At 42.8% G+C, this 12990-nt stretch overlaps 1 protein-coding gene across 4 annotated transcripts in view; it reads left to right on the top strand.

Annotated features, from left to right (window-relative positions):
* Positions 1-12990, top strand: part of LOC146655209 (kinesin-like protein KIF20B) — a 63305-nt gene that overhangs the window by 23614 nt on the left and 26701 nt on the right. For 3 of the 4 annotated variants that reach the window (XM_085427378.1, XM_085427379.1, XM_085427375.1), the window contains 6 exons: positions 215-351; positions 1512-1667; positions 1999-2166; positions 5398-5523; positions 7509-7619; positions 10219-10428. In XM_085427378.1, coding sequence (XP_085283504.1) covers positions 215-351; positions 1512-1667; positions 1999-2166; positions 5398-5523; positions 7509-7619; positions 10219-10428 — 908 coding nt within the window. The remainder of the gene's footprint in view (positions 1-214; positions 352-1511; positions 1668-1998; positions 2167-5397; positions 5524-7508; positions 7620-10218; positions 10429-12990) is intronic. The other variant, XM_085427376.1, reaches the window with a different exon arrangement.

Here is a 12990-nt window from a genome sequence, read left to right as displayed (position 1 = left end):
CGACTTTGACCTTTGACATGCTCTACTTCTAGTTTTCATAGTTTTAATTATGCAGTAAATAGAGATGTTCTCTGCCCATTTTCTTTCTCTTTTTTTTACGGTACTTCTTGCACTCTCATGTCTTACTAGTTATTGTAAAGCTATACTTAAAGTTGCATTTAACTTTACATATGCTGTGTCGTCAGTCTTCGTTCTGTGCTGTAAACCTTTTCAGAGGTGGAAAAATTGAAAGAGATGCTGCTGCAGCAGCAGGGAAGTGGAAACAACACACACCAGCAGCTCAGCAACAGCCAATCAGATGACTTAAAAAGGGCCAAACAGGAAGCAGCTGAAGCTCAGGACAGCGTGAAGGTACGGAAGCAGATTCATTATTAGCATTTGTGTTGATGTCCCAGAACAGAAATGTTACCAAACAGTGTGTCTGCAAGTGGACTTTGAGCCCAGGACTTAAGATTACATGTATATTATATTCTGTACGATCATGTGTTCAGTCTTTTCAGTCCTGATTACAGTTCACGTGTCTTTGGCTGGTCCGATATGCGTGTTAAACAGCTGTGTGCGTCATCGTCAGGATGATGGGGATCATTTTGTTATGCTGAGGTCTGACTGCACCAGATCTTCATCTGCGATTGTCGAGCCTGATCTCAACAAACCGAGAAATAGTCTAAAAAACAATCAGCTTGTCTTCATGGACGTTAGTTACGATTTTGTGGCAGTCAGCACAATATCGCGTCACCTTGGCAACCAAATAAATCAAGCTTTTTTTTTTTTTTTTTTTTTTTAAAAAGAAAGAAAAGAAAAAAAAGAAGAAGAAACAGAAACTGTTGTTTTCAACCTAAACATTGATCTTTGTCTAAGTTTAACACCCAACTTCAACCTAATACTTTGTGTTCTGACTCTAACCAAGTACATTTTTGTTAAAAGAAAAAGTGTGACATATAAAACTCCGACCTGCTGCGTGGAGGAAGTGACTCGCTCGAAGAAGAATAAACCTTAATAATAGCCGGGGTCACATTGGTTCTTTTTAGGACTGAGGGAACTGCTGTAGGAGACCCGTGAGAGCGTCAGATTCCTCCACACATGCAGTCAGTGGGGTGAGGTTAGTTCAGGGGATTCTAAATGGCCCATAGATGTGACTGGTTGTGTGTGTCTCTCTGTGTTAGCACTGGGACAGCCCAGGGTGTACCCCCCCTCTCGCCCCATGTCAGCTGTGTGATATGTTTCATTCCCACATGACCCTGATTGGATAAGTGGAAGAAAATAGACAAATTTATTAAATATGTTTTTTCTTTAGACAGAAGGTGTAATTCAGTCTGCTAACTACACACAAGGGTTCATGGTTGAGTTTGGAGGAATTCCTGTTAGCAGGCCTTTGATTTTGAGTCAGGTTTGCAATAACATAGTTCAGCACCTTTTTTTTTTTTTTTTTTTTTTTAGTTAATTTGAATACATGTTTGCAATTTTACCTTTTACTATTTTTAGTTTTATTACGTACTATTTTTGTTCCGTAGATTTCTGCAGAGAAGCACCAGGCGGACCGCAGGAAATGGCTGGAGGAAAAAGTCTCCCTGATCGGCCAAGCTAAAGAGGCCGAGGACAAGAGGAACCAAGAAATGAGGAAGTTTGCCGAAGACAGAGAGCGCTGCACTCGGCTGCAGAGCGAGCTGGTAAGAGGAGGACGATGCTAAAAACTGTCTGACACCCACCATCGACCAATGAGGGTTTGAACCGAGTTAGATTGTGATGGCCATTCAACCACTTTCTTATTATCAAAGGACCCACCTTACAATAAATTCAGCACAGACATACGTATTAATAACAAACCTGATTAGTTAAAATGTGGCTTTTGCTTTCAGATATGAGCTTCACAAAGTTGCTTGTGATGCTTACAGCGGAGGATGATTTTTACTGATGGAGTTACTTTTGGAGCGCAGCTTTAATTGGCGAGAATGTTGGTCGGGCATATACAGTATGATGCTGTTTCTCCTTTTCCGTCAGGAGTCCCAGCTGGCTGAAAAGGAGAAAACCATGGAGAATTGGAGGCAGGAGCGAGACACTCTGGTCGCAGCTTTGGAGGTCCAGCTAAAAAGGCTTCTTTCCAGCCAAGCAGAGAAAGACAAGCTCATCCAGCAGCTGCAGCAAAATAACACACAGCCGCCACAAGAGGTCAGTATAACATAACGAGGATCACAGGCCCCGGAGGCAGAGTCTTAAATCGGGCTCCTGTTATAAAAGAAAGATGGGAAAGGTTAAGCATGGTGGTTTAAGGCATGATCGTCTGTTTCTTGTGCAAGATACGGGGTGATATTTGCAATGTGTGTCTCAAACACCGTCAGGTAATGTCCTTCAGTATAAAGTATATTTAGTATATAATAAAATAAGCCTACAGCCCTGCTGTGTTTCACCTCAGTCTATTTACAGCCCATCAGTTTAAAACCTGCTGTGATGTGATGGATCACCGTTTAGTCAGAGGTGGACGTTTGAACTTCCTGCCATGTTTTATTTCTTTATTTAAATCTTTAAACAGGATTTATTGAAGAGGACTGAATAATGCCTCGTAGAGCGAACAGGTTATCTGTTCCACGTTTTCTGCATCCCTTTTTTGTTTTTTTTAAACCTCACATACACCTTTGTGAATGTGGAACTATATCTGTTTTAGCTTTTAGGCTTTTTATCATAGTATCATCACTCAATGTGACCGGGCAGTCCACCTAAAGCATAAAAGAGTCAGTTGGGGGAGGGGTGTTATAATTATGCACAAACCGTATTGATTTAAAAAAAAAATTGGTGGAGATCTGCAGCCAGTTTGCTGCAGGCGTCTCTGTATCGGAAAAGCCACTAAGTGACGTAAAGGAAAGTCAATAAGTGTGAATGTGGGAAAAACAGCTACAGCATTGAAATATTGACACTGCAGTGCTGATTGCACACAGATATATGAAGTCACTACAGGGAATCACTGGACTTGTATTATGAGTGGATACAGTTTCAAATAAAATAGCGTCGAGCCCTCAGATAGCACATCCTCTGGTCCTCTCCATGCCTCTCTAAGGATGACTTTATGGGTTGAAACCCTACGCTGTAACGTACGCCGGGACCTGCTGTGCATTTCTGCAGATATTTAAGTATGCGTCTTTTTTTTTTTTTTTCCAAAAAAAAGAAAGAGGAAAAAAAAGTATCTGTCAAATTTCTGCCGCCGGTTTTCAAATTTATTTCAAGAAAATGGATCAAAACAAAAAGAGAAGCTCATCCAATGCAGAAGGAGCTGCTACCAGCTGATGGTTAGTCACTAATGGACAGTCCACACTAGCGTTGTCTAGGTAACCGTCTAATACATAACCCTCCTCCCCCCCGTCATATGTCAGCCAGCAGTATCTTTTGGTCTTATTTATAGTTTAATTCAGTTTGAATTCTACCGAAATCGCTGAATGTCATTGGCTTTCTATGATATCGCTGCTGGTCACTTCCTGCGTGGCCGCCCTTTAGCCCCTCCCACCAGCTACGTGAGTGCAAGAGGTGAGGAAGAAAGGAGAGATGAGTCGAAGCGAGTAAAATGTGACACCCTTGTGTCTGGATCTCTTCAGATATGATGTTTGATAGAACTGCAGCGCGAGTTGTTCTGCCTTAAGTTGTTGAACAGCCACTGCTGTTTTTTGACCTCAGGTGTGACAGGACAGAAAGTTTGATCATGTTTGTTAAAAACTTGTTCTTCCAGTGTTGTTTTCATGCTCCTGCTGTTTGCCATGACTTTTGTGCAGTGAAGGTAAAAATGCTTCAGGAGGTTTGCAGCTTACCTCCTGTGCACGCTTCAACATGGAGTACTGAGATGGATGTCTGAGTTGCAGACAACTTGTTGGAGATTTTAAAGGGGAATGTAATAAAATGTTAGTCATATTTTTACACAACTCAATTTTATCATTTGGTATCGTCTGCATCAAATATATCTTTAATAAATAAAATAAGAGTTTCCTTCGCTGTGTCCATGTTTTGATCAAGTGCAGAAACCTCAATAACCTAATACTGAAATGTTGGCATCAATTTGGTGATGGAATGAAAAGAGTTCCTGCCTGTTGCCTCGGTCGTTTAAAAACGTCTCCGCACAGCAGTGATAATGAACGACGGGGATCCGCCGCACCGGCCTGCTTTTGATTGTTAGCTCATTTATGTTGCCGGTTCCTCTGCCGTTTGTCCAAACGTAGTTCTTCATTTTCCCACTTTGATGGAAGTCAAAGCGGCGTAAACGCTTCCAGGTTTTAATGGAGCCATAAATATAAAAAGTGTGTTTTATATCCATTTATTTTAGTCTCCAGAAAACAGTTATTCTTCTTTATCAGCTTGTTTCTGTTTGAATGGTTGCAAACTCGCCAGGAAATACTAAACTGTGCCCGCTGATCTGATTATTTTCCACAACAATAACAAATAAAAGGAAACCAAAGAGAAAACACTTCACAGCCATTCGTAACAAGGAAAACACGAAGCCTTTATATCTGAGCGATGCACAGAAAATGAGTTTCAATTATATTTTTTATTTTTTTGTGCTGTTTATCTTTCTAGTCATACAGAACTTTAAATTGAAGCCACTGTATATGTTCCAGGATGATTCAAAGTCAGAGACCTCAGTTCCGATGTATTGGAAGCAATTTTGTTGGTTTCTTAAGAGTTCAACCTTTTCAGAGTGTTCCTTTTATTCTGTGGTGAGGGGAATGGATTCTACATCTGCAGGCAAACAGGGCTCCCCCCCCCCCGTCTCTCCCTGTGTATAGGAGGTGTACTACTCTTAAGCTTTATGTAGTGCGAGCTATTGTGTTCAGTGCGACTTCCTTAGAAAGTATTAAACTTTCCACTTTGACCTTTCGAAGTTCTTCTTCTGGCATTGATTTAAAAAATGAAAAGCTCATCTCTGTTCGTCAACGTTGCATGCTGTTTTCCATAAAGTAATCCCTTCACGCCTCAGAGTGGCTCAGATCCAACTCGACACCTTTTGCTTCCTTCGGTCTCCTCCATCTATGAATATGCAAATTAGTCCCAGTTTCTATTTCCACCCACCGGCCTGCAGCTCAAACATACCTGCTCACCTTCGACTTCTGCTCAGATAGCATAAACTAGTCTAGGCTGGGCTAGTAGTTGTAGCGTTGGGGTAATTCAGGCGAAGACGTTCAAGCCAGAAACCAATTCTGATGGAGGGTGAATGGGTCGGCAGCAAGCTGATGAATCAGGAATGTGCCGGGAGGTGTGAGAGCGAACCGTATCGGTGTATCAATACAAAGGAAAATGAATTGATATGTGTTGAAAGTCTATATTGTCAGCCATCTCTGGCATGTTTCAAGGGTCTCTCAAAAGCATGAAATTGAAGGTGAGATGCAGAAAACATGCTCAGTGTCCATGAACTTCCTGTTTCAGGGCAGCGACGGTGGTCCCAGCGTGGCGACGCTGCAGGCTGCTCTGTCTGAAAAGGAGGCAGAGATCCTGAGGCTGACGGAGCAGCTCAAGGCCTCCACAGTGAAACAGGAGGACACAGTGACACAGGTCAGTGTTTTAAGCCTTACTCGAGTCAAACAAGAACTTTTCAAAATCAGATATCCACCCATGGTCGCATTTGAAAGGTGGCTTTAAAGATTTGTGGTTTTAATCCTCCACACTGGACGGCAGTGGTGCTTATCTTTGATTTATAGCCCCGTTCAGACGTGCACTCTTTTCATCGTAAGCCGACAACATCTGAACCTGTCGGCTTCATGTCTGGATGAACGTTCTGCTAACTTTTACTTAAAAGTTGTTCTGGTAAAACCTTTTATGCCCTTAATGACCACCAGGAGGAAACTCCTGTGGTTTCCAAAGCACTGCAGGTCCTGTAGAAGTCTATCAGGAAACAGCCCTTGGACGTGACCTCTGTAAAGCCTGAGACCATCCAAATCTGACTTTATCAGGCAGGGAGCAGAACGCATCCTGTGTCTGAGCAGGAACCGAGACGCTTAAAAATGTTCAAGCATGCTTCGACATCTTTGCGCCCTCAGATTACTCCTATGGTTTAAAAGTATGTTAGGAGCGCCTTTAGCTTAAAGCTCAATGTTTTTATGTAGCATCTGTCAAAACTGAGGAGTCTTTAAACAAAGGGCCGTATTTTTAGTTTTACATGGAAAAAGAGAGCAGATGTAAATGAGTGCATAGCTCTGTAGTTGTTTTATGTTTGAAGGTGAAGATGGCGGGCAGCAGGAACATTTTTTTTCTCTTATGTTCAAACAGATGTTCGTTTTCATTTCTCAGCGAGCAGGTCAGAGGATAACGGGACGAGAAAAGAGCTTCAGGCGTGCAGATTTGCTTTCGTTGGTTTGCTTAGCGCTTCAGCTTAAATGTAAGAAGTGTAAATATAATGAAAAAGGCAGAGGACGCCCGGATTAGACACATCTGATCTCCATCTATAAACAGAGGCAGAAGATGAGCAGAGAACACGGACAAACTGGGCTGTTTGTAACAAGGAAACGTCTGGTATAGTTTACCTGATATAATATAAAACAATCCCATCAAGAAAGTACAACAATACATACCAAATTGAAGTGCAGTGGTCAGTTATGTGCTAAAAATAACTCGCGATAGGTGAAATCTGCCAGCTTTATTTCTCAGACAGGCATGAACATTTTCACACTTTTCTCTCTTGCTTAAACACTCAAAGTTCAAACCCTCATAGAAAAATAAGTCCAGCATTGTAGAATGAAACCAAAGACCCGCGGCTGCCTGCAAAACGTCTCGTCGACATTGTTGTTTGTTGGGGAGAAAACCTACAAACACACAGTACAGCGCTTCAGTGCTAGAGATCGAAGACTTATGTAAATTAAATAAATTTGACAAGCTGAGCACATTCTGTACTGTACAGGAGACACGGCACGAGATTGATCTACAGCCAATCAGGACGCAGAACACAATGAGACGTAAAAAAAGTGAACCGCATTAAAGCGAGGGACCACTGTACTCTTATTTTATTTCCCCTCATACACAGCATCTCATGGAAGTAGAAAAATTGTATCATCGGAGCAGCAAATGAAAAAATCCCACTAAAATTGGTGACAAATTGTTAAGTAAAACAAATAAAACGAATGAAACTGTGTACTTCTCTTTGGTCCACCCATTCCTGGGACGTGTGGGTGAAAATCCCCTGATGTCCCAGGATGAGTGAATGTTTCCTTTTAGTGTTAAACACCAGCTGTGAGTAACCACAAAGATGAGTGTGAATGACAGCACTGAAGGAAACAAACTAAGATCTAAACCCTGACCCGATATATGAATAAAATCATTTCAATGGTGTGTGTGTGTGTGTGTGTGTGTGTGTGTGTGTGTGTGTGTGTGTGTTGGAATGTGAACATATAGAAGTAAGATAGCAAAGCTGTACCTGTACAAAAATATGTAGTGTCCAACTTGTTTGTGACTTTTATCACTTTTTATGTCTTTTTTTCTGCAATTTGTAGCTTTGGGACCAAAAGACGTTAATAATAACATGAGATGTTTTCTCGTTCTGGCAGCAGCAGGCTGGAAACAAAGAGAGCTCTGCTGCTCTCATGGAGAAACCCAGGAGTGAAACCATCGTCAGGAAGTCTGGAAGGAAAGATACCAGAGCATCTGTCAGCAGCCAGGTAAGCTGCTGAGATGACACGAGTGCAGGAACAACAGCTGTGTACTGAACCTCCTCCTCCTGTGGTCTGTAGATATCCCCTCACACACAGTCCTTATTAGAGTCACAAACCAGTGTGTGGGATACGTGACAGAGCCTTTGTGGTGCTAGAGCTGGGGAGTGGCGAGAGGCGATTTTTCTTTATGAACCGATAACGTACGCTCGAGTTGGCGCGTGTGCTTGAGCCACGGCTCTTTTGAGTGGCTGTGACCACAGTGGTGAGTTTCCGTGTGCTCAGTTACAGCTGCATTAGTCAGCCGACTTTATTCCCTCTACTTCACCTTTTTCTCCAGAGTAATAGTGACACACAATAGTAGCCACAGAGTTAACGTTATAGCCATAAATAACACATTACAGATAACATAAAACTAAGGCAGATTTGGCAATTTGAATTAAAACATAATGCAAAAACCAGACTGAGAGAGATAACAATACTGTGTATTAAATTAATGATACAGATCAAACAGAGGGAACGGGAAAAGGTCAGATACAGTCTGCAGCTGAGGTCATGTGACTGGAGTCATCAGAGCGTTCTTCCAGTGCAGTCCAGCAGCTCTGCGAATAATCCAAACACATTCAAAGACGATTGATCTGACACATTGATTCAAAGACGAGCCAGCAGTGAGTTCTGCCTGCAGCTCAGACCACCCCCCCCCCTTTGCCTTTTTGTTGAACCGTGCCTTTGGGCGACAGAATTTCTGTATCGATTAAGTTTAAACTTTGAAGTTTGAACTCACCACAGTTCTTCCTGTGGTGGCTGTACCCTCTGTGGCATCTTTGCTCTTTGTGTGAGTTCATAATGTTCTTTATGGCTCTGGGTGCTTTGGTGCACGAGTTTTAGATCTAACAGACCCCTGACAGTGTTGTCCAATACATACTCTCAACTTAGTTTGCGGATATGCTCCCTCGAACCTGCGACGGATCTCCAGCAGGCGTCACTGTTTCCCCTCTCTCCAGCCTGCAGTAAACAGAAGAAAAACCAAAGAGGCTTCTGTTGGAGTCCTCATTATCAGGCACTCAGAGTACCAGCTCTCAGACTTTAGACTGTAGGTGGTTGCACTAGAAGCCAATTGGTTTCTGCCAGTTCTGGACTTTGTCCAAATTCAATTTCAAAGAGAAGACAGCTTGATGAGTTTTTAATCTGCTGTGTTTGGCCAAACACTAATTCCTGTCTGCAGCCTTTACAACACCTGAGATTTTACTACATCCAAAATGAATAAACCAAGAAATCCAAAGTATTTTGCGTAAACACTAACAGCACATATAAAATAATAATCTAAGATTCACGTGTGAAGTCAGTTTTAAAGCGTTCGTGCTCGAGGTTCCAGCGGACTGAGGCCTTTCACAGCATGTCTGAACCTCCTGGAATGCAGATATGTGATAAACTGCCTTTAGAGGTCAACAAGTTGCAGGACTGCATGCAGCAACTTTTCCCGTATCTTTCACTCTCAGAAAAAACTAATTTCTACACAAGTGTAAGGGCCGCCCTGTTACAACAAGCTTCTTTCATTTCTGCCGACTTTTATGCTCAGTGTCAATTTTTGCACGGCCTTTGTTTTTTCCTCGTCAGCGAGTCTTTTCGCGGCGTGCAGATGAGCACTTCAGAAGTTGTCGTGATGTGCTTTTCATAACCGGAACTGTTTTGAGTCGCTGTCTGCTTCAGTGTGGGTCGTGTGCTACAAAGCAGGATTTGGGGCTCAGCGAGGTGACTTCAGGGTTAACCCTGAGTTTTCAGGGTCACAAAGTTTTTTTTTGACTTCCTGCTGGGGTGTATCGCCATGGTAACTTAAGCCACACACCAAATGTTCACCTGAGCAGATTATCATTAAAAGCCAAAATCAACACACATAAAAACCATCACATAGCGACTAATCTGTTAGCGTCACGTTTCCTGGACGATCCATCAAACCTCGACTCTGTGGGACGACAACAGTAAGGTGTTCAGTTTATAGAAACGTCTTTCCTTCATGAGCATCACTGAGAAATGTGCTTATGTAGCTGTCTTATTCCTTGTTTTTCCACTTAGCTGAGAGTCATTTTAAAACCATTAACCTGCACACTATTACATCTTGTACAAAGCCTTGGTACCAGGTTGAATTTGACTGTTGTTTTAATTGTTCCTCACTCGCTCTCAGACTGTTTAACGCTGCGGGGCTTCAGCTGAATGACATCTAAACAACATGGAAACTTAACTACATGTCACATGTTTAAATGATGGTGCTGTGAGAGTCGTCTCACTTACAGCAGAGATTTTTATTACGATACAGCTGTGACGTGCTTTTGCTCTCGCTGCTGGCGTGGCTCTGTGCCTTTTGTGATGTCGCTCCTTATTTTAACCCACATCACTTCTGATTGGCCTGTTCATGGTCACCTTTCATGTGAGGTGATTTACAGCTGATGGCTCGGCTTTTTGATTTGATAACACTCAGCAGTTGTGCCAACTGGCCTCGACACCTTTATTGTAACAGGCGGAGAAGCCTCGATCGCCAGACCTTGTGACATTTCTCTCTGGAGTGATGATGAAGTGACCCTTGACCTTAAGCCCACATGTGGTCCCGCAGGTTTCGAGCGGCTGTCCGTCAGTCCTGGAGTCCTCTGAGATTTCCACAGAGGAGGGCAGAATGAGTCGCTTCCCTCGGCCTGAGCTGGAGATCTCCTTCAGCCCGCTGCAGCCCAACCGCATGGCTCTGCGCCGGCAGGGAGAGGAGGGCGCCGTCACCGTCAAAATCACCCGCTCAGCACGCAAGAGGAAGAGCGGCGAGATGGAGAAGGTAAGAACCTGTAAAATGAAAGCTGCTCGTCATCAGGATTATCGAGGAAGTAAAAATCATAAATTAGGAGGTTTGTTTTTGTTATTGGCTGAACTTTGCATTTAATATTTCCCACATTTCCAAACAGGTGCAAAATAGTGCGCACGCAAACATCACACTTTAAATGAACCCACACTCGTAACAGTGCGTCCCTCTAGGTTTCCCAGAAATAAATCAAATGGGGGGAAAAACCCAACTGCACACAGAAGCCTGAGCCGTGATCCAGTTACAGTTTCCAGGTACAATCAGGGGTGAGGGTTGTTTATTTCTCCACCATGTTGTGTTCAGAAAATCTTCTCTCAGCTCCATTAATCCAGCCGGTGCAGGCTGAGCATGGTTGTCCTAACACGTACCTTTTGCAGCAGCAGCTGTAAACAGTGTTAGATTTGTTGCTTTCTCTCCAGCAAAGAGAAAACGAACAGCTGTGACGTGAAAGTCAATTTATGCTTCTAGGAATTTCTGCACTTCATAGTCTAACAGTAAAGCAGGCAGCAGCACAGTTATTCAAGTTTTGTTTTTTCTAGTTGGTTTGTAGTTTTATTTCATTTCAAGTTTTTATTTTGCATTTAATTTCACTTCAGTTCATTTCCAGATTTGCTGGTTTCAGTTTTTGTTGTGTTACTGTCATGCACGGTGTTTGTCAGGCAAGACTTCAGTTCACAGCTTTGTGGAAGGCAGTTGGCTCAGTCCTGCAGACGAGCTCCATAAAAAATGTCTGTAGTTTCTACACAGATGCACAGAAGCCCTTAAATTAAAGCTAAAAGTCTGCGCTTCGGTCGGGTTTGACTGGTTGCTAATTTAAAAGCTTCCTGGTGTTTTTAATGCTCTGCTGGATCTTTGAGTGGTTGGTTGGTGACGAAGACGTTTTGCTGATGTTTTTCAGAATCACTCTGACGTAAATGTTTCCTGAAACATCTGCAACAGAGCACCGCCGCAAATGACCACACACAACACAGATGCACATAAAATGTGTCCAGTAGAAAACATTTTTCAAGGACCAAAAAAAAAGTACTTTTTATTTAACATATTTCCCACAACGGTCCCACAAAGAGCTCCATGTAACTGCCAGGAGCTCAACGTGTAGTCTGCATACTGTGTAGGCAATGTGTGACTCACACAAGTAACAAAGTCGATCCATTCCCATCTGTGCCATCTGGAAACGGATCACATAAGTTTTCATCCTGTGAAATGGTCAGCGCCGCGGATGCTCTGTGATGCTCTTGGAAACCAGTCCCAGAGTGGGCTGAAGGGGCTTCGTAGAAACGGCTCTCAGACGGAGGCATGTATAGAAAAGTGAAACTGCACTGGAAGCTGAGCAGAACTGTGGACCTGCGCTTGGGTCGCTCAGTTGGCTTTGACCAATCCGAAGGAAGCACATGTAAATATTAAAGGGAACATGAATACGTGCACACACCTCTGGTGGTGCATTAAATTGTACAACTTCAGTTTGTTGCAGAGAGGAAGCAAAACCAATGTGTGTGCATCTAAAGAAAACATAACAATCATTCAGAGCGAAATATGGAAATAGAATATTTTAAACATCGAGTACGGTTCATTTTTAGCGCCAATAACATTATCCAAGTGATTCCTTCAGATGTAACACATTCAGTGCAGATGATAAACACCAACACATGTAGCAGCCACATATGACACTCATTCATCATAAATACCAGGAGAAACACTCAAACTTCCTCCCTGAGAACACGTTAAACGACCCCACACTCACAAGCAGACGAGGTCGAGTGCAGTTTATTCGCTTCATTCGACGTATCGCTCTTCCTGTCTTTGGCACAAAAGATTAATGCTTGTTGCAGACCTGTGTGTTACAGATCATTCACTCCTTCTGTCACGCTGACAGACTATTTTGAAAACTTAACATGGCTGTGTTCAAGAAAATAATTTTTTAAAAATATGTTGATGTAAAGTGGAAAAATAACACACTGCAAATAGTTCTTTGTTTTGTTTTTAATTGATGGCGACTCAGCCCAAAGTCGGCGTTTCCTTTCTCTGTCAGAATCAGAATCAGAATCAGAATGGGTTTATTGCCAGATGTTGAGGTTTACAACATTAGGAAATTGCTGCGGTGCTTCAGTGCAGACAATAAGAATTAAAGTGCTATGTAGAAAGAAAGATATGTGCATGAGATATACATGAGATATATACATGAGAATAAGAATTATGAGTGCTACGTAGAAAGATATATACATGAGTGCAGGTGGTGATCAGTGCCAAACATGAAATGATGCAGTTACACAGCGTAGGGTCATGTGTTAGTGGCGGGGACAATCATGTGGTTATTGTTCATGTGTCCAACAGCAGAGGGGAAGAAACTGTTCTTGTGGCGAGAGGTTCTGGTGCGAATGGACTGGAGCCTCCTGCCTGAGGGGAGCAGGTCAAACAGACTGTGTCCAGGGTGAGAAGGGTCAGCTGAGATCCGGGCTGCACGCCGCAGTGTCCTGGAGGTGTACAGGTCCTGCAGAGATGGGAGTCTGCAGCCAATCACCTTCTCAGCAGAGCGCACAA

This window comes from Rhamphochromis longiceps, linkage group LG13 (genome assembly GCF_057381845.1).
Source record: "Rhamphochromis longiceps isolate RC_006_pf linkage group LG13, R_longiceps_female_GT1.1, whole genome shotgun sequence".
NCBI lineage: Eukaryota > Metazoa > Chordata > Actinopteri > Cichliformes > Cichlidae > Rhamphochromis > Rhamphochromis longiceps.
This window is presented reverse-complemented; position numbering and strand designations above follow the sequence as displayed.